General features: G+C 40.8%; 1 protein-coding gene and 1 long non-coding RNA gene across 2 annotated transcripts; one reads left to right on the top strand and one right to left on the bottom strand.

Moving 5' to 3' along the window:
• Nucleotides 1–576: 576 nt before the first annotated feature.
• zmp:0000001168 (signal-induced proliferation-associated protein 1) lies at nucleotides 577–14,943 on the top strand (the record flags this gene model as incomplete). Its single annotated transcript, XM_038709003.1, is given in 12 exon segments — nucleotides 577–751; nucleotides 1,058–1,161; nucleotides 2,188–2,345; nucleotides 2,666–3,269; nucleotides 3,355–3,629; nucleotides 4,424–4,840; nucleotides 5,878–5,998; nucleotides 6,102–6,225; nucleotides 7,333–7,431; nucleotides 8,242–8,311; nucleotides 9,786–9,864; nucleotides 11,293–14,943. Coding segments are annotated over 12 exon segments (2,370 nt in total), but the record flags the coding sequence as incomplete, so codon positions are not given.
• LOC119895722 lies at nucleotides 4,757–11,286 on the bottom strand. Its single transcript, XR_005443092.1, has 3 exons — nucleotides 11,217–11,286; nucleotides 9,447–9,592; nucleotides 4,757–4,819 (listed from the first exon to the last, which is right to left on the bottom strand). It is a non-coding gene; the product is annotated as an uncharacterized LOC119895722 (long non-coding RNA).
• Nucleotides 14,944–21,412: the final 6,469 nt, after the last annotated feature.

Here is a 21,412-nt window from a genome sequence, read left to right as displayed (position 1 = left end):
GACTCACCATGTAGTTGTCTGGTGATACTTTTTGACGTCAATCAGGTTGTGTCCTTGTTTTGTTGTTTTTTTTTAAATCAATTTAAATCACTTTGATTAATTTTTCTCAGAGCCCAATTTGCTTATTTTGTCTGACAAACACTCAAATAGAATAAAAAACTGAGATTTAACATTCAAAAGTTATATAGAAACATTATTTGTATGGCCCTTTATACTTGCAGAACTACTTAACATTTAAACCCACCTACTCCAGATAGCCTCCAGGTCCCCCTTCCTCAGAAAAGGAATGAACAACTTTGACAAAATAAACTCTCTTGAAGCGTTGAGCAGCCTGAAAAATCCGACAGCGATTAATGGAGTTAATAGTGTAATGTATGCTGTGTAGGTGTATAATATTATATAACAGACATTTTTCAAAAAAGCTTTTTGAGATGTGAAATAATATGTCAAATGATGAGGAAACCCTATGAGATGGAAAGTCCCAGTATTTTGGATAAAAAGATGGTATAGTTATGCATAGTTAACAGTGTGGCAAGGATGATTACAAACTCTGTGCTTCTCTGTCATCTAATGTAGCTGAACTTCCAGCGAAAGGTCGGGGTAATGTACTGCCGGGCCGGGCAGAGCTCAGAGGAAGACATGTACAACAACGAGAGCTCGGGGCCAGCGTTCGAGGAGTTTCTGGATCTGCTCGGGGAGCGGGTGCGCCTGAAGGGCTGGGAGAAATACCGAGCTCAGCTGGACAACAAGAGTGAGCTGAAAACACACACCCCACACACCCGATCTATTGGCTGGATCTCACCTTGTCACAGGACTGTTATCCGAAGGGCATCAGTGCACCACTGAAAGCCTAAGATAACTCCTATCTAGCCACATGTAATCTGAGTAATGCCTGCAAAATAGCATGGTCACTGCTGATTATCTGAGAGCTGTTTTCCCTTCAGTGAGCAGCACAGAATAGCAAATGGGACAGATTTCACCCTGACTGTGACAGTTTGAATTCAGCTACATCTCTTTGTGTGATGTGTGCATTTCTGTGTGTCTTGTCCTTGTGTAGCGGACTCAACTGGGACACATTCCCTCTACACGCGGTACCAGGACTATGAGATTATGTTTCATGTGTCGACTATGCTGCCCTACACGGCCAACAACACACAACAGGTAAAATAAACTCCTGCATCATCTCTGCATCACAGAATTTTCTCAAATGTTTTACCTCTTTTCTTAAAGAAATTGCATCAGTCTTGTTACAACTTTCATACTTTCATTTCCCATCTCTGTTGAGACTGCCATGCTTTAGTAAATGTTTTAGAAAAAGCCTCTGTACTCCGCAACAAGCATGAAATAAAAATCCTGCCCCCCAGTGTTCACTCCCACCATGATTCACTGTCGCTTCTCAGGCCGCCTTCCTGTTCAGTTCTTTATGTGCAGTCTGCGGCTTAAGCCTGTTTGCTGTTACATACAAAGAAACTGGACATGACATACTAATATAGATTAAAGGTTTAAATTAAACAAAACATGGTCGTGACAAAGCTGTGAGATACCTCTTCAATCTGGTCACTTTATGCCGTCAACAGCTTGGGATTCTAGTTTTTGTTTTGTTTTTAAGGAAGTGGTATTTTTTGAAGTCATAAAAAGTTTCCTAATGTTTAATTAATTCTGCAATCTCTCAGTACATTTTTTATTTATTCTTTTAGAATTTAATTGCACTAACAACGATAGCAACAATAGCTTGATCATGGCCTTGCAAATACTTACAGCTGCTTATTTTAATATTTATTTTGTTTTGCTTAGCTTTAGGTAGTTGACTTCAGTGCTGCTAAATTAACAGTTTTAATTTCTATTATCCCTGTGACCCTGTATGCAGGATAAGCGGTTGACGATGGATGGATGGTTGGATTTCTATTATTTTACTTATTCGCTTATTGTTTATTTGGATCCCAATTAGTTGTTGCCTAGACAAAGAAAATACAGTACATATAATCAACAAATGTTTACACTTCATACAATAAATAATGTAGTTTGAATATAACCATTGCAGTAATCAACTACGAAATTACACCAAAACCATGCACACAAAAAACATTAAAAGAGAACCATTTCGATTGAAATGACATGTTTGTTTACTGTAATGACTCTGACCTGCTTGTTCAATAAATTCTCTGTGTCCCTGTTTTGTGTCGTCAGTTGCTGAGGAAACGACATATCGGTAACGATATCGTGACAATCGTGTTCCAGGAGCCAGGAGCCCAGCCTTTCACTCCAAAGTCCATCCGCTCCCATTTCCAACATGTCTTCATCATCGTTCAGGTTCATGAGCCCTGCACTGACAACACCTATTACAGGTCTGACTTAATCCCATCTGTTACACTGTTCAGAATACCATTATTGATTTAATGAAAAGAAGGGATGTTATAAAAAGATCTGGGCTTTAAGGGAAACACACACAAAAAGAGACTTATTTTTCTCACTATATCATTCATGACATACATGTATCTTAAATCATAGTAGTTGTAGGGCAAAAATCACTTCGGCAGCAGATTCAGTGTAAATGTTTGTTATTCTGGAGAGTACTACACTACACTCAAGCACTGCAAACAAGACAATGTCTCCGCTGTACCCTCTCTCTTACTCTGTCATTGCTCTTTTTCTCTCTCCCTCTCAGAGTGGCTGTGACACGTTCAAAAGACATGCCATTATTTGGCCCACTCTTCCCTAAGGGCGCCCGATTCCCTCGCTCGCTTGCGTTCAGAGACTTCCTCCTGGCGAAGGCAGTGAATGCTGAAAACGCTGCGGAGAAGTCAGAGAAGTTTCGCTCCATGGCTACCCGCACGCGGCAGGAATACTTGAAGGACCTGGCTGAAAACTATGTGACCACCACACCCATCGACTCCTCCACCAAGTTCCCCCTGCTCTCTCTGGGAGGCAAGCGCAAAGACAAGCTGAAGGGCGCCAAAGGTGCCGAGTTGCACAGCGCCGGGGCGCTGGTGTGGGCCGTGATGGTCAACATGGATGAAGGGGAGGCGGGAGAGCACAGGCTTCCCTGTCTGCTTGGGGTGTCGGCTGAGTCGGTGGTGCTCATTGAAAGGTGCACGCGCAGGGTGGTGTTTAACTGCTCCTGTCGAGATGTCATCGGCTGGAAGGCAGTGACAGAAACTAAGATGGGGGGGCCCTGCTTGGATATCTTCTATGAGCGTGGGGAGTCAGTGTCAATCAGTGTGATGGAGAGCCAGACGGAGGATATACGAGAGGTGGTGCAGAGGCTAGAGGTGGGTGATTGTGTCTGGATTTGAAATTTTGCAGTGGGTGGTTTATGTTTTTCTAATTCATTCATCTTCCTCTTCTCATCTGCAGCTGGTCACCCGGGGCTGTGAGGCTTTGGAGGTCACCCCTCTGCGTGACGGAGTCGGGCAGCCCGGCTTCCTGATGAACGAGGAGGGTTTTGTGACGGAGCTGCAGCGGTTCTGTTATGCCGAGAGCGGAGGCCTTCAGTTGTGGGCTCGCGTGGTGCGCCTGTGCGGACACTCACTGGTTCACCTGACCCCCGAGGAGAGGACCAGGCTGCTCCGCACCGCGCACAAGATCCACATCACTGTCATCCCACCGGACGAGAACGGCAAGCCTCGCAGGTGGGTAAGGCTGCATATAGGAAGAGGAGGAGGAGGAGGAGGAGAGAGAGAACTAACAAGGTTTGGGTCATCTGACACAGGGTGAGAAAGGGCTCGTGGGTATAAAGCGTGCTCCAGAAAGCGAAGAGTAGTCCAAGTGAAGGGGTGAGAGAGAGGGTGACAGCAAATAAGGGGAAGGGGGTTAGTGGGATAGGTCAGTCCAGAAAAACAAAAGAGGTGCTACTCTGTGGTCACTGCTCACTCTGCTGTGGGTGACGGCCTGCAGTCAGTGTCACACCAGCTGGCTAACAACCAATCAGTCCCACTAATGATCCTTAATCATGCTGGCACCGGCTGTCCCACTGTTACGAGCACACTTTCCATACAGCTGAGGTCAGAGAGAGGGCAGAGACAGCTATGGACAGAGTTGTTAAAATAAATAAAAAACAATACTAAACTGGACACCCCTGAAGCTCTTAACTTTAGAGCAACATTTCAAAGCAGGCAGTGGAAGCATCTTCAGAGAACCTCCCCTGGTTTATTTATATTTCAGTCCTTTCAGTCCTTGTTCTGTGACAACAAAGCACAAATTGTCACAAAGATGTCATAATTCTTCACAGGAAGTGGAGGCTCTGTGATTTCAAAGGAAAATAATAGAAACTTAGACAAATATAGCCCTTTTTTTCTCCATCTCATCTTTGGTTTTGGCTTCTAGATTAATTTATGACTCAACAGCACAATGAAAAGCCGTCTGGAAAAAGAGAGGCATGTTGATTTTCTTCTTACTAATTTTGTTGTTGTTTTACGTTTTGCAGAAGTTTCTCTGAACTGTACCAGAAAGCAATCAAGGATGCTGAGTGCAAGCCTGGCGAGGATCAGTCTGGAGAGGCCTGGGTGCTGGACGAGAGGGAAGAAGAGGAGGAGGAGGAGGAGGAGGAGGAAGAGGAGGCAGAGAGGGAGGCGAGGGAGGACAATCTGAAGGCGGGTGGTGTCAGTGAAGCGGACATAATAGAGGTCCAGGTGGAGGCCGAGGAGGGCGATGGGCAGTCGTGTGATAAAGGGCAAAGTGAGAGAAGTCACAGCTCGCTCCTCACACCGCCCAGCTTACCTTTGTTACGGGCCACTTCTCTGCAGGACCAGCCAGCCAATCAGAGCCAGGAGGACAGCACCTCGCAGCTCACACGCAGCTGCTCTTTGGAGAGACAGCCGTCCTACGGGGACACGTGTGATGGGTGAGTGTTATTAAAGCTCATGTCACTAACCTGACATGTAAGTGTTATGGAGGCGTTATAGAGAAATACAAAACAGAAAGACACGCTGCTTTGCGAGATTTTGTAATCCTTCTAGTTACATCTGCACACTGGGAGACCATGAGGTAACAGGGCTCCTAAATATCCTCAAACTGAAGCTGACTCATCACAATTTAATCTCAGAGTCAGTGCGTCACTTTTCCTGCAAAGGACAAGGCACGGAGAAAGGACACCAAGTAGTGTGTCACTCTGCGTCACAGAAGTGTGTTAACTCACTGCAAAACCTTTTAATTATGTTTCACATTAGAAAACTCACTTAGATGTCGTATTTTCTATTTTAATGCTTTATTTTTTTGCCTCTGGCACGTAGATATATGGAAGGTTGTGCAGTAGAACTTAAATTTTTTGTTAATTAAATTCCTTCTTCCTTCTGCATGTCATAAATGTTGACAGCAAGTCAAGTAAATGAAAACAAGAGAGGGCACATTCGTTTCCATTAAACAGTCACTTATATTAAGGTCTGCACTGTGCACTAGATTCTCTTGAATATCATGGTCCTTGGCCAACAGTCACGAGAATGTTTGCCATGTATTGAGCTACAAGGAGAGAGAAAACCCCATATGTAAAAGCAGCTGTGTGTATGTATCTGCCTGACAAATCATTTAAGCACATTGGTTGGTTTCACCCCGAGAACTCTGAAAAGCCACATCAGCTTGAGGAGGAAATAAAGGAAAATATTCATTAAGATAATATTAATATCTGCTGCTCACCAAAATGAATCTGACTGCTTTCTGTCACGCAAAGCAGAACCGCACCAGATATGATATTTCTGATAGATGTGTGAGTGCAGGATAGCAAACATCAATCAGGCCATATCTAAGCCATCCTGGAGATTACTTGTCTAAGTGCTCCAGTTTCTGTTATGACCTCTGGATTGGATAAAAAATAATGTCACGAAGCATCAACAACAGATTTGCTTTGTGTTTTTCCCCACCACCATATCTCTCCCCTCCTGACAGGCACGTGTACGACAATGTGGGGCTGAAGGGGCACATCTACGCGAACGTCGGCGAGCTGAGGGATGCCACACCTGATCTGATCCTGGCTGTCAAACCCAAGGTCTCCCTGGAGGACGAACAGGTGACAGACTGAGACGAAAGGACATGTGAGTGGTTTCTCCTCAGCACTCCATCACCTCTCTGACAGTGTCGTTTCCCCTCTATCTCTATCTCTATGTCTTCAGTTTATGGGGGCTGAGTTTGGCGAGGACAAGGCTTCAGCGAGTGACTCCTCTTCCCGGCTGTCATGTGTTGATCGAGCAGAAAGAAATTCACGAGCCCTAAGTCTTCATAACTCCATCACCAAGAGTAAGAACATCCATATTCCTGCTGATTTTATTTTACAATGAAATATGTGTAATTACAATATTCAAAATATATTGATAATCCTTATTACAAAATGAACAGTAGCAGCATGTAAAATAAAATGAATAAATGCGTGAAAATGAATTAGAAGACAAAGAGCACACCGAGATATTCTGAGCCTGATCATGGACTCAATTCAAAGCTCCCTTTTCAGACACAACAACTGACACGACTGCTCAAATGATGCCAAAATGGAACTATTACACATGTTTGCAAATCATCTCTGTCCGATTTAATTCCTTTTTCCAGATTTTTCCTGCCTTAAACCCCTCTCTTCATTATCCTCCCTCTGCTCCCCGCTGCATCCCCTTTGTCCCTCCTCTTTTATCCACGCTGCCCCCTATTCCGCTAATCTAATATCACCCCTGCTCTGCTGCCACCCCCTGCCAGGGCTGGGATAAAAGGGGGACAGATGGGTAGTGGAAGGGGTGGAGTTTTAGGCAGCCCCAAATCAAGGAGCCCCTCTTACACCATCTGCTCTGCCTCTGCTGAGACTATGAGACTCATCATTTAAGCGCTGTAAGAGCACACTTGCTCATCTTCTCATTGGATTCTTCTGATTTTTGTGGGGGTGGCCTCTGAAGACTCTTGATTGTTTTATGTAGTGCAGGTCAATAAAATGCATCGCAAGTTCTTAAACTAAAAGATGATATTCAAGGCCTTTAATAGACCCTAAAAAGAAACAGCTTTAGCATATTGAATGCTGTTATTTTTAAATGTTTTTATTATATTTGCTTTTAATAATTTACCAAAAGTTCTAAATTATATTTAACAAACTTTCCTACATTTTTACCCTCATCGTGGTGGTATGCTGTCTTCAATTTCACCTCATCTGGTGTAAAAAATGCTTTATAATACTTCCCCCTTGTCCCTCTACATTCTGCCCCTGAATCTGAATTAACACAGCAGCACTCCCCAGTGGTCGCTCTCTGTTACTGTAGAACGGCTGCTAAAATTCTGCAGTCCCACTGTTCTGCTGTCCCAGCTACATTATGTTTGCCACACTGAGATATGTCTGGTAAAAAAGGGTGATAAATGTCTTTCTCTCAGTTCTTTCAGAGACGACAGATTCGACTGAGGAGGAGTGGCAGTCCATTGCTGACCTGGCCACAGCCTGCCGCAGCATCCTGGAGGCTTTGTCACGAGAGGGTGAGGATCTTTTTTATTTATGCACATCTCACTTTCTGCATTTTAAATGTGAATTAATACAACAAGTGTCTTAGTGGTTTGCAAATGTCACAAATACCGAGAGAAACCTGGATTTGATTGCCAACTAGAGACTTCTTAATGTGTTTATTTCTTCTACAATCTTAAGATTTGACTTAGATAAACTCTGAATATTTGGATTAAAGTAACTGTAATGTTTGCCCTCTGATTTGCTGGCAAAATAATCAATAGCATTAATACCATATGATCAAACGTAAGTTGACACCCATGGCTGTAGATATTTGATTTGGGGCTGTCTTTCGTGGTTTAGGCTGCTTTGTTCAAAATAAGTGAAATCTTAATTAAATAACATATAATGATATTTTAGACAACAGTGTTATTCCGTCTTTGTAACAACACACAACCCTTACCTGTTTCAACCCGACAACACCCCTGTGCACAAAATGAGGTCTACGCTGGCCTTCCCAGAGCCCTAACCACAACCCCGTACAACAACACCTTTCTGACTGTCCAACCAGTGTCCAACCTCACTGATGCAGGCTGTTATAGTAGCATATTGTTAAACAATCACATATGGGTATAATGTTCAGGTGTCCACATACTTTTGGCCATATAATGTATATTCCATATGAGTGCAAATTTCTATTTAAAGAAAAGTTGCTTTAGGAAGTGTATAAATGACTCCATGTTTTATACTGAGAGAAAGTCAACATCTCCCACATCTCTACTTGTGATTATTGTATGTGTGGCCATTTCAAATTGTAATAATGTGGATAATGTTCCTAATCACAGACCGTAAAGCCGGTGACCCCTCCCAAGCAGGAGACCAGACAGACGGCAAGCTGAAAGACTCAAAGGAGAGGTGGGTTGCTATACAGTATACACAGGGTGAAGCAGACAGTGCAGTATCTCTGTAGTCAGTCTCTTGGTTTTCTTTTTCATTGCACACATGCCTTTTCTCAACTCTAGTCCTTTATTCTCTCTTAATTGTTTAGACTTTATCAGCTACATCCAACTGGTTGAGTCAATGCGATGGCTTCCCTCCCTCATAAACAGAACCCTCTTGCTGACTCAGTGATGCACTTATGTGCATGCAAACGCAGATGCACGCACACACACAGCGTGTCTGACTCACTGTCATTGTCATCTTTCTGTAAACCTCCCACTCCAATCCATTTAACTTTTATACTTTTTCCAGCTCCTTGGTCGCCTTATTTTTCTTCTCAATGCTCTGTCTGAACACAAAGTCTAAAGAACTGGTGGCCAAAAGCAAAACACAAAAATGAGTCAATAAAATGAGTCAATAAGAAAACAGGCTACACCAACGTGTAGCTTTTCTCCAGTCTAAGTCTCTAGTATTCACAGGCACAGTTTATATCTACCCACGTACTGTAGAGGTCAGCAGTGATGACTATTTCACCACCACTAGATTTGGCTCCAGCTAGCATGTAAAATGCTTAAAAAAGACACTAGTACAGTATGATCCGTATACTGTACTAGTTCATCACCTCTTGTTTGTATCTGTTTGTGAAACTGAACTTGCAAATTGCAAAAATTATCACAACATGGGGAAACTAAATATTTGTTTTCTTCAGTATTTCAGTCAAAAGTCCTTCTTTTCATTTTTCTGGACATACCAGTTGAAGAAAGGATACACTGAGATTGCATTTGGTGACTGCGATAAAAGGCAAAGTGCCAACCTTTTCAATAAACTTCTGTCCTCAGATACACATTGCAACTTTGGATGACTTTGCAAAAGAGTTTTAAACCAACCAAATAGATTTAAAAAAATACTGCCACATAAAATTTTAAACTACACTAGACCCAAACCATTTGATGATAATTCCATGTTCTTTCCTTTAAAAGCATTATCGGGCTTTTCACATCACCAGGAAGCCGCTTGTGCCTCGCTCTGTAGGGCGTAGTCATTATGTACAACTGCAGTCGGATGACTATACTCACTCAGAATGGGTCTGCTTGTCAGGCGTAGCAATTACCGTAAATTGATCTCTGAGTATTAGAGGTTTCATCAAAGGCAGCAGGGACGATGTCTTGAGCTCTGAGGCTGCCACGGTGACAGACGGCTCCACGGCCAATCAAGCAAATTGAAAAGTTCACTCTGTATGAGATGACGGGGAGTGTTCTAGCAGAACAGAGGAGAAAACCCTTTTTATAAAACGCAGGAGATACCATTGAATACATTTATCTTGTTGATTTGTTGATCGGGAAACTAAACCATTCTGATACTTTGGTTTCCATTTATGCATTTTCCTATTACAAACTGTAAAATTCTGTGATTGCTTTTGACGAAGTGTCACTGCCTCTCTTTGTTGCAGTGACTCTCCAGGCCACCTAGAAGAGAAGGTATCGCAGCTGGAGGCCATGCTGAGGAAGCTGCAGGATGACCTGCAAAAGGTGCTTTGACATTCATGAATGTTTTTCTCTGTAATAATATTTTCAGTGAGCGCCACACAAAAGTTAGCAGGTAGGGGGAAAGTATTTAAATTGCTCAGTTTCTGTCACTGGAGTGAGATGATTTGTATTTTCTGATGCAGCCTTATGTTTACTTGTACAAACTCATCCATTCAACCATTTCTAGTCACAGCTGACTCACTGTAAATGCATTACATACAAAAACACTAATTTATTTATTCAGAATTTTGTTGTAAATTTGTACAGTAAAATTGCAGAAACATTTTCAGAATGTCTGAATATTCCAGTATCATACTTTTACAACACCTTCAATGCTGTTGTCAGTGTTTTCCTGCACTTTCTTCTGCACATTTCTTCTAAACATAATTCTGTGTTGCTATGCTTGTTTTTCATGTAGATGTCAAAGAATACTGTGTGTGGTGAATTCAAAGGCTGATGAATTCTTGACCTCGGCCCCTTGACAAAAAAACAATTCTCAACACAAAGTCCACTTGTATTTCCGAAGCTTTCAACCACATCTCATGGCCTCCCTCAGTGGACGGAATTAGTCTGTCAACAACAGACGAGTGGGCCTTGTGTTGAGAATTTCTGGTCAATAGTGTATGTGTCTCTGTGTGTACAAAATATTATATAAACTTATACCTCCCAATTATATGGAACGTTTTCTATTTATTCATAAGTCCGTGATTAGGACTGCAACTGTATTATTTTCATTATTGATTCATCTCATGGAAATTTTTCTAATTAGCCATTTAGTCTGTGAAATCACAAGAATAATAAGATACCCATTTAGTGCTGAAACAGTTAGTTGATCAACAGAAAATTCATCAACATCCATTTTGATAACTGATTAATCAAAAATCAAATATTCTTTGGTTCGAGCTTCCAGAATGTGAGGATTTGCTTCTTTTCTCTGTTTTAGATGATGGTAAATTGAATATCTTTGGGTTTTGGACTGTTGGTCGGACAGAACAAGCAAATTAAAGACATCCCCTTGGACTCTGGGCCATTGTGTTGGGCAATTTTCAATTTTTTTTGACATTTTATAGTTTAAACATCTATTAAAAAATATTTGTCAGATTGTTCAATAATGAAAATAATCAAATTGCTGCTGTATAACCATTGTAGGTGATTAGTTGCTTACTTGGTCTGTCCAGCAGCCCCAAAGCACTGAGACGACCATAAATTTCTGTCAAAGAAATGATCAGTTCAGTGACTAATTGTTTCTTTACACCCAGTGCAGTGAGATGTGCTTCTCTACACGGTTTGTGTTGTTTTATTTCAAGCTCTGTGTTTATGTGTGCCCACTAGTTTCCTTAAAGCCACCGCTGTACCTGTCGCTCCCCTCCCGTTCCTGCCACAGCGATCTGAGCGACGGCTTTTGTTTTGTTGTGTGCCGATGTCTTTCAGGAGAAAGAGGACAAGGCGGTGCTGCAGGCCGAGGTGCAGAGCCTCAGGCAGAACAACCAGCGGCTGCAGGAGGAGTCGCAGAGCACAGTGGCTCGCCTCATCAAAGTCACCGAGCTGCTGTGCAACGTCAACAAGCCCTGTTAGCTCCACCACTGCACGCACAAACACACAAATCAGCAGAAAGATACAAATCGAGCAGCGTGCGTGTGCGTTCAGTATTCTTATTTTGTTCATGCATACTTGCAAAAGCACCCCCACGCACAAGTATTCTCTTCAATCTGTGTTTTACCACAGACTCAATCCTGAATCCTGGAACCTGCCTGCTGGTGGGGGAGTATGCAAATCAACTAATGAAAAAAAATGACTCAACATCCCATGACTTTCATAGACTGACCAATGTGCAGCTCTTAGGCTGCTGTGTTGGTGTGCTATGCCAGAGTGCTTCTCCAGGTGTATATGATACAGTATGTGCGTGGAAGTGTGCCGCATGTGTGCGTAGGTGTGTGTGTGCGTCCGTATGTGTGCATCTCTTACTGTACCTTGCTTCAAATACTTGACAAGCTCGGCTGAATAGCACTTACATAAAAAAGTGGCAATTAAGACTGAGAGACACTGTATAGCATGTTTGGAGGTGTCTTATCGGAAATGACCAAAAGTGTATATATATCACCAATAATATATGTGAACAGTAGTATTGCTATCCTCTCTGCCAGACTGTGTAGTCGCAATGTGTGAGTGTGGTTCTGCCTGGCGCTGATAGTGTGGAAGGCCTTGAAACAAAACACAACAAGAAAAAGGGGGGAGGGGGCATGACACTGACAAGCCTGCAGGCAGCCTTCTACTTCAAAAGACGTAATGATGCTAACTGACTCTCCTCAGAGCGAGGTCCGTTACATAAGGACAACATTCTCTGCCCTCTTCACTTCTCAGTAGTACTGTATTTAAGAAATTTAAAACAAAATCCATAAATGAAAAGGACACACAAACTGGAAATGCCCCCCCCCCCCAATAAGAGAACTGAGCATGCTTGTTCCTCTTGGAAGTATGTATGAAACCAATATTGAAGCGATACTGAAAAGGGTCATACCTCTGCTGAAGACACAGACAATGGCAGGAAAGAGCTGCTTCAGTTTCCTTCCATGATTGCCTGTAGCTGTTTTCTTCTAACCTCACTATTGTAGCAGCCATACTGTAGAAGATCTCCTCCTGCTGGCCAGAACCACAAAATGCCAAAAGGCAGCTTTTCTTTCTTTCAGCTGGCAAAATAGCTTTAGGTGTCTGAATAAAACACCTTGAACTAATAGTGAAATACAGAGTATTGTATTTAAATATGTTTTGTGTTTGGCGGCTGTCTACAGTGACTATTTTGGGTAATTGTTTAGTATGGCTTATGAGTGGTAGCGGTAAGGACAATAGGTGAAATCTTACCATTCCACCCTGATGTGTGTTTCTGTGTGTTTCTGTGTCGTTCTTGCATCTTTTTTGTTTTGTTTTGTTGTTGTTTGCTTTGGTAAAATCAGCACTGGACAGGGCACATACTGTACTCTATTTAGCCTGCCTAGGTTATGTCTTGCTCAGCATAAGAAGGTGGATAAGATCTCATCCCCCTGACACCACCTTACCTCACCTTTTTGTGTCCACTGCTGATGGCGCCAATAACAAACGTGTGTTCAGAGGAGTCAGACTGCTTCTCCTTAGTGCCAATGAAAAAAGCCCTGGCAGCTCTCCCGAATCCCATTGAAATCAAACAGAACTGACTTGACCACAAACTAAACCCCAACTACAAACTCTTAACTCTGACAAAAAGGGATGCCAAACGTTCGCCAGTCACTCGGACTCTCTTGTTTCTTGTACAGACTTCCTCTTGTAATTTTATTTTAGAGTCACTGTGAATACCTGGTACCAGCATATTAAGATACAGTATATACAGATTAAATTATGAATCTAAACTTTATCAGTATGTGAAGACACTGTATGTACAGCTGAAGTGTTCCATGTTACTTAGTGCATTGGGTTGTGTACGCCCTCCTTTTGCAGGATGATTATGCAGACAAGTGTTAATCGTGGCCATGCAGGCTCCTGTTTCATCTCCTGTACATGCTGAAGCCTCATGACTGAACAGGGAAAATGTTGGTGTGAGAAGACCTGTTTTACTGTGTCTTGTATAGTTATTTAGATTGTAGGAGGTTGGTCAAGCATGAGAATGTGCCAAGCAACTTCCAAGCTCCCCTCTATATGTGTGTATGTATAAAAATGTAACTTATTAATCATGCAAATGTGGATTTTCTTGTAGCTGTTTAAACTGGAGGGAAATCTCGAGGAGAAAATGTGAATTACGGCAGAAAGGAAAGGCGGGCTTGGTTATAAATTTTAGTTTCTTTTGTAGAAAACCAACAACAATATGACATGACAAAATACTATAGGCAAATCTTGTGTAATGATACTATGGTTCCTATTATCATTCTAGTATTGAGCTATTTCAGCTATAGCTCTTACATATTTAATAAGGTCTTAAAACACCATTAGGTACGCCTTAATGAGTGAAACTCTTCTTTTAGAATGGATGGTCAAACTGGTATTGCTGGTGTTATGTGAAGGCTTATTTCTCTGACTTTGTGCCTACATGAAAATGTAATGTATGTTAACCCAGCTTAGTGACCTCATTTCTTTGTCTTTGGTTGCTTTTACTGAGGTTTTTTAGTGGCAGATGAAGGATTTTCTAAGAGACCGCCACAACATCTGGTCTTTCATCCGCTGTGCGAGGAAAAGTCATTGAGTAACACATGATCCGACAGAAAAGATAATAATAATAGATGTGTGTTGTTGGTCTGAAAAAAATCACTGAAGCTCAATGAGTACCACCGATTGTTCAAAGAAGCAAACCGACAAATATATGGTGATGTTTAAAGGGGAATTAAAAAGGGAAAAGGTGCTTAAAATGACTGATGATGATGCATTGAAATGAAGTTTAAATGAATGTGTTGAATGGCGTATGCTTCCCCTAAGGGATGATTATTTTGGTATTTAAATATTTAAAAATAAATTGTCTCAGAAAATCAAATGGAGTATTTGAAAAAAGAAATCTGATTGTGGCTGAATGACCTAAAATGGAAAAAATGGGGGAGGTGAGGGTCAGCAGTATTTTTGGCATCACGTGCTACATCCACTTGATGTAATCTGAAAATGCAACAATCCACAACTGATCTCAAGCAAAGCTGATCCAGGCGTATTGTCAGCGCAGTGACAAATTGCCTGAAGGCAGATAATGTTATAAAGATATCTGTGCAGCTGATATGATGGGACGACTGTGAGAGGTGTTTGTCATTCTGTTTTGGTTTGAGGAAGACAAACAACTCAAAACAAAAGAAAAGCAAATAGCTGGAATCCGAGTGAATCTTCCATTTACTCACCGACACAGAGAAGCAGAGAGAACATGGTTGTCCACAAAGCAAGATCACTGTGTTTTAATTGGTTGGATTGGTGCTTGATGGGAAAACTACTCCATTATCTTACAGACACAGCAGCAGAGACGCTGCACAACATAAGATGTAAATGTCACTTTAGTAAGATTTTAATTAACTATTGCTCACTCTACACCTCTATTCACTTTTCATTCAGCAAAAATCAATGAAAATAAATATTAAGAGAGTTGTTAGTATTATGTCTTTATTGATTAAATCACTGAAATTATGAGCCGGGATAGAAAGAGTCTTTAGCAATTACACCATATTGCGAATTTATAGTGTTCATGGGATGTAAATGCACGAATGAATCATAGGCATGTGGTGATGATCTAGAGGTGACTTTAGTCACTACAGAGAGTTAGAACTTCAGTGTAAGAGCAGGTTGGATTTGTCCAGATGAACACAGGAGGTGGAGATGAAAGCAGCCCAAGAAGAAACATTTAGGTCTGACGGCAACAGCACAATTTGTCTCAGACAGAGGTCATTACCAAACCAGATTGGCTACAAAGAATAGAGTGCAAACGTCAGTTGACAAAAGTGGGATGAACGCACAAGAAATATGTATAAACATAACCTGACTCACAATTGTCTTGTGTGGAAAACAGCTGAGGTCTTAAAACATGATGTTCCCGTAGTTATTGAACTTGGAAAAGGATGAGTAGTACACAAAAATATTCCATCTATTTATATTGGAAAGTCTTGTTTTTGGTTAAAGGGATAGTACTTTAATTAATGGTACTTTTAGAAATGATTTGTTTTTTATTCCAGATCTGCGTTTACACTGCAAACAAGAATCCAGCATTAGAGAGAAAAGCAAATATAGATGCCATAATATGAATAAATAATAAACACCATAATGTTAGTCCAGTACAGCTAACTGCATGTATTACCTATCAGTGGTTCTCCACACCCAGAGTGCTGCTGGGCTTCTGCCATACCAGCTGGTTATCTGCACTGTTGTTCCAGGTGTAAATCAATCCCAAAGCTGAAATGAAACCCAGCAGCTGAGAAGCAGGATTAAAAAACACTCATCTCTTCACAATCAAACTGCATCATGTTCTAAATCAGATTTTAGTGGTCATTGCATGACATGGGAATCAGTTTTTAATTAAAAATGTATTTGCAGCTTAACAGTGTTCATAAGCCGATGATATCTGTCTGAATGAACTGGCTTTGCTTTTGAAGGAATTTGACAAAAACTTTAGCGAGAACATCACCGATTTGAACAAGAGATCACTTTGATTGTTGAATCTGTTAATCTCGACCCTCTGTTTTTAATGCAATTTTATTGTCATCAAGGCATTTGAGAAATGGAAGCTCTGTGACCATCACACTTGACCAACTTTTAACCAATCCAAGAAACAGACTTCCTGTTTGTCACTTAAATCAGCTGAGCAAGCAGCATGCGGTGACAAGTTTTGTCCCTGAACCTTCAAAACTCATTAGGAACCACTGGTCAGCTGTTAAGTCATGGCAAAGCATTGCCTGTTGTCCAGATATTGTCATTTTTGTCCTTCAGGGAACTGAAAAATGCTGACAGAATAAAAGTTTAATCTTGTTCGTGTTTTGAAATATTAGATCACACTATCATGACGGTTATTAGGCTCCTTTAGACTTAGTGTTCACTGAAAACACAAAATGCAACAAAAAACAAGACTACTTAGCAGGTATAATGTTTGCCATGTTCATCATCTTAGTTTAGCATGTTAGCATGCTAACATTTGCTAATTATCCCTAAACACAATAAAGTGCAGCTGATGCTGATGGGAACATCACTTGTTTTGCAGGTACTTGGTCATAAACCAAAGTCTTTGAAAAATGAAATTTTGATGAAAAGTGAATATCTTTATTTGTATAGCACTTTTCAATACAGGTAACAAAGTGTTTTACAGCAATCAATGTAAAACATAGACTAGTCGAGTGAAAGCAAAAAGTAAATGTACAATTACAGGAAAAATTAATTACAAATCACATAGTGGTTTGAATTAAATAAATAAAAAGTAAACAAGTCAATATACCAATAATCGAGAAATGAAATATGCATCACACATTGAAAGCTTTTTTGTATAAATGTTTTAAGAAGTGAGATCAAACCAGGAACAGACTCTGCAAGTTTGATCTCCTCTGGTAGACTGTTCCAGAGTGTAGGGCCCCTGTCTCCTTTGGTTTTTAGCCTAGACCAGAGGTTTTTAAAGTGGGAGGTGGCCCTCCCCAAGGGGGCTCCAATAAGTTTCATGGGAGGCTCAGTGAAAAAATATTACATTAGTTATTACATTAAATATCAAAAGGGGATATAGAAATGCCTAATTCTGTGTAATTCAGTTAAAGAGATAGTTCAGGGATACAGTAGTTTGGGGGAATTTTACAGTTTTTCCTACATTCCCAGAGATTCATAAATCCCATATGACAGACCTTATTTATGTAATTGGTGTAATCTGTGCTGTCATACAGCAATATTAGGCTTAATTCTGTCTGCTTATGTGATCATATAACATAATCATGATCCCTTAGGCATCCAGGACTTGAGCAAAACTGACCAGGTAAACTTAGGGAGGGGCGCCTTTTTCCAAGATTTGTCTGAGGGGATCACAGTCTCAGACTTTGAAAACCCATGCACTAGAAGTTGGAAATGCTAGCAATGCCCTACCAGAGGATCTAAGCCTGTGTACTGGCTCACAGGGGAATCTAAGCTCAGACATATAGGTGCTAGGCCATAAAATCAGTCCTAAAAGAAACAGGCAGCCAGTGCCAGGATGAATAAACAGGGGTGATGTGGTCACATTTTGTGCAGCAAGTTAAAAGTCGAGCTGCACCATTTTGGACTAACTTTAGGCGATGCATTGATCATGATGAAAAGTTAAGGATCAACTAAAGTTATTACAATTAATCCTGAAGGAAGGGGGACATTGAAAGGAAAGGTTTTGATGGCAGTTAGCGTGTCCCCAGTTTGGAGAGGCAGAGAGTTGTACCAGCACAGAAGCTAAGCAATGTACTACTGTGGACAGGGTCAGTAGCAAAAATTTCAGCCACCTAAAAGAAAACCCACCAACGCAAACAACTAAAGGCATCTGGAATAAAATATAACATCTTTGAGATTCAGTACCAAGATATACAGAGAAAGCCAGCCTGTATCACTTAAACCCATGTACAGATTGAAGTGAGATAATACAGTTTTAAAAACAATTTGAAGTCCTGATCGGATGCACATTCCCACACCCTGAAGTGATACAGCATGAGGTAAGATAAACGCACTTTCCAAAGCTTGTTCCATGATCATAATACAGCACGACAACATCATACAAACAATTCCCAGGACTCTGTCCTCTGGAAGGCTTTCCTAAACACCAGCAGCTGAAAAACGCTCCATCTTCCCTGCTCTGACACCAGGAGCAGAGCTGATGACAACAATGTGCTGGCCTATGTCTTTATTTGGGGTTGGAGCGCAGGACAGAGTCTTCACTAGGGGCTATGTGTCACACACAGCTGAAGGGCTTAGCGGCAGTTTGACTCATCCGTGTTCTGTAAATACAGAGGCCGTGTGTCGGTGCGTGCATGTTTAGACTCCTGATCCGCAGGTTTGTATATTGTATTTTAAATGGCCAAGCCACTGTTGCCCCATACACAACAAGTAAACGAGGCCTAATGAGAGTCTGCCTGCAACATCACTGCTATCTTCCTGTTGTAAATGAAACTTATCACTTACATGAGTAAGATCTCATAGGTTTGACCAATAGTGCGCATCTCCAGATACAAACAACAGATAAATATTTTATTCAGGAGGTCCTAGAGTGTTTAGAAATACACCCAATATTTTTTTATCCAGACTAATATGGAATTTTCCATTTAGGGGAAAATTCTAAAAGTTTGGTTTTGGGGCGTAACTTACACTATTCAAATAAAAAAATAAAAACTGGACTTAATCCAAAAAGACAAAACCTCTTCAAGTTCTGTTCTTTACAATTGTTCTATCAACACGGTTCTGTGAAAACTGTTTTGTAAAGCATGTAACATGTTGATAAGTGATGCACCTCACATAACAAGCCATGCAAGTCAATGATAAACTAGTCAGAGTCCGCCCCTCATGTCATACACTCTGCAGTTAACCATTAAAGAATGAAAAGCACCAGGACTCTGCAGGCTTACTGTTGCATGAGGTGACGAAGTGAAAATGGGTCTTTTTTTAAGGTGTTCATTTTTTAGAGACATTAACCAGACTGCGTCTACTGTGCAAGACATGGACTTTCACGCAAAAGGGGTTTGTGTACTTTCTTGTACTTTCTGGGAAACTGGCAGGGTGGATTATTAGCAGACAGCACTGCAGCAGTGTGTCTTAATCTTCACCCTGTTTCTGGAAGGTCTCCATGTGACAAGTAGTCTTTGTTTCCCAAAACAGCTGGGAAGTTCACTTCGAACATTTTTATTTGGTAATAATTCAAGAGCTGAGGTCAGAAAATAAGACTAGAAGATAAAACAAGAAACACAAAGAGAAATCTATGTAGAGTATTAGTGACGAAACATATAGGCCTACTTATAAGAATCAAGTAAAAAATTAATCCAACATTTCACATGTTGAAATTTAATTTAAATTTAATGAAAAAGTTTACCGGATGTCACTTGATTCAAGTTATTTTTTGTGCTGGAAGCAAGCCCTCTCACTGCATTGCCACATGTTTATCTTAAAAACAACACTAAGTAAGTTGTCAGGAAAGACATTTTCTGCGAGTGGCAGGAGAGTAGGGAAGCTTCAAAATCTCCTCCTGCAGGGGAGGACACAAGAAAAGCAACACCTGCACACAATATGATTTAATGCAACAAATAGCAACTATAAAGCCCTCAGAGCACCCAAATTTCTCATACATTTGAATCAATACCTCTCAGTCCGTCTCAAGTTATCAATTGTACCTCATTGAAATTGAGAGAGCACATCACGAGGTAAATATAATCCCACAGGACGCCCAATAGTGAAAGTGCAGAAGCTACTCCAACTCAAGGTTAAGGAAGAAACTTTGAAGTGAGATAATTGTCTGAAGGAACTTCTCTGAAAAGTGTCCCAACAAAAAAGAAAGCTGCCCCCACTTAAATGACTGAGAGGAAACATTGCCTATTTGAAGTAGGCCTATTTACGGTTGGTTGTTCACCCCCCCAGCACTAAATAGATTTGAATCTTATAATTTAAAGAAATACTAAATTGTCATGCCAATATTCTGATCAATCACATGGCAAGCATCTAGGCTTAAATGCCTTTTCTACCTAGCACCTGAATATCTGTACTCTGCCTAAAAACTAGGATCATGTGACAGAATATTTATGAACCGTAAATTATTCATTTACTGTGATGGCTTTTTATGAAATGTGGCTCGTCCTTTGTCACAATTTAATGCTGTACATTCCTGCACAAAGAGCAAAGTCGGACGTGGAGTCTCAATTTATGTACTAAATAACTTCTATTTTGCCCCAAAAAAAAAAAAACTTAAGACCACAGTGAATCCAGTGTTTGTTGAAATTCCATCTTGCTTACCCTTTGATGGGGAAAGCATTATAAATATATGTATTTATGGACACCAGATTATGATATCAGCACACTTTTGATGCCCTTTATTATTCGCTATGAACGAAAGGTAAGGAACCTAAAATGTGTGTATTACTTGATGATTTCAACATTCGTCTTCTTATAAGTGAGTTTTAAATGTAACTTGTTCAACCTACTTTTCTCCTGCGATTGTTAAATCCGCCAGAACACATTCATCAGCTACACTTATCGACATCTCATCAACTCAGTTGTCTGGACTTTGAAATTACTCTGGGATTATTGATGTCTGTTATGTCTGATCATTTTCCAGTATTTCAATGAATTCATACCAAAGGAAATATCAAATATCAAATGTAAAAACACTGTCCATGAGAAAACAATATTGAATGGAATATGGAGTCTTTCAACTAATGGTCTTCAAACTGCATGATGCTGAAAAAGCTTACACATTTTTAGTTTGAAAATTGCTTTTCACGGACTTCTACAAAAAAAAGGAATGATTTTACTGGATTACTAAAGAATTCAAAAATATGCTCTTACTAAAAGAAAGTCCCACCCTTCTAAAAATGGAAAGTTATACTAAATACAAAAGTGAATGCACTCAATCATTAAGTCAAGCTAAAAAGAAATATTTTACTGACAGATTAACCCAAGCATCTAATGATATAAAGTCAAATTGAAGCCTCTTTAACTGATAAAACCTGCAGCAGTATTACCTGTAGTGTCACAGGCAACAGCGATCGGACCAAAACGCATACAGAAGGTGCAGCTCAATGATTTATTGTGCATAAATGAGCTTACAGGCAGGTACAGGCAGGCAACAAACAGATAACAGGCAGGTAGGAAAATGTCCAGGTAACAGACATTAGAACGCAAACACAACAAAGCAGTGACAATGAACAGGCAAGGAACAAAGGAAGTGAACTGGTATATATGGTGAGTTGCTGGTGAGAGAATGAGTTGCAGGTGAGGAGTGGGAGGAGTAGGGTTGATGGGAGAAGTGGGAACAGGTGGGTGTGGCAGTGATGGGGAAAGGAGGGGAAGTCCGGGGGCATCTGGCAGACAGCTTGAGGATGGCAGGTCTGGGGAGCTGAAGGAAAGAGCATGGTGTGAGAGACATGATAGA

The sequence above is a fragment of the Micropterus salmoides genome, unplaced genomic scaffold, assembly GCF_014851395.1.
Source record: "Micropterus salmoides isolate LMB-PRFRI ecotype aquatic unplaced genomic scaffold, ASM1485139v1 Ms_hic_scaffold_9, whole genome shotgun sequence".
Taxonomy (NCBI): domain Eukaryota; kingdom Metazoa; phylum Chordata; class Actinopteri; order Centrarchiformes; family Centrarchidae; genus Micropterus; species Micropterus salmoides.
Note: the sequence above shows the minus strand (reverse complement) of the source record. Positions and strands in the feature narration are given on the sequence as shown.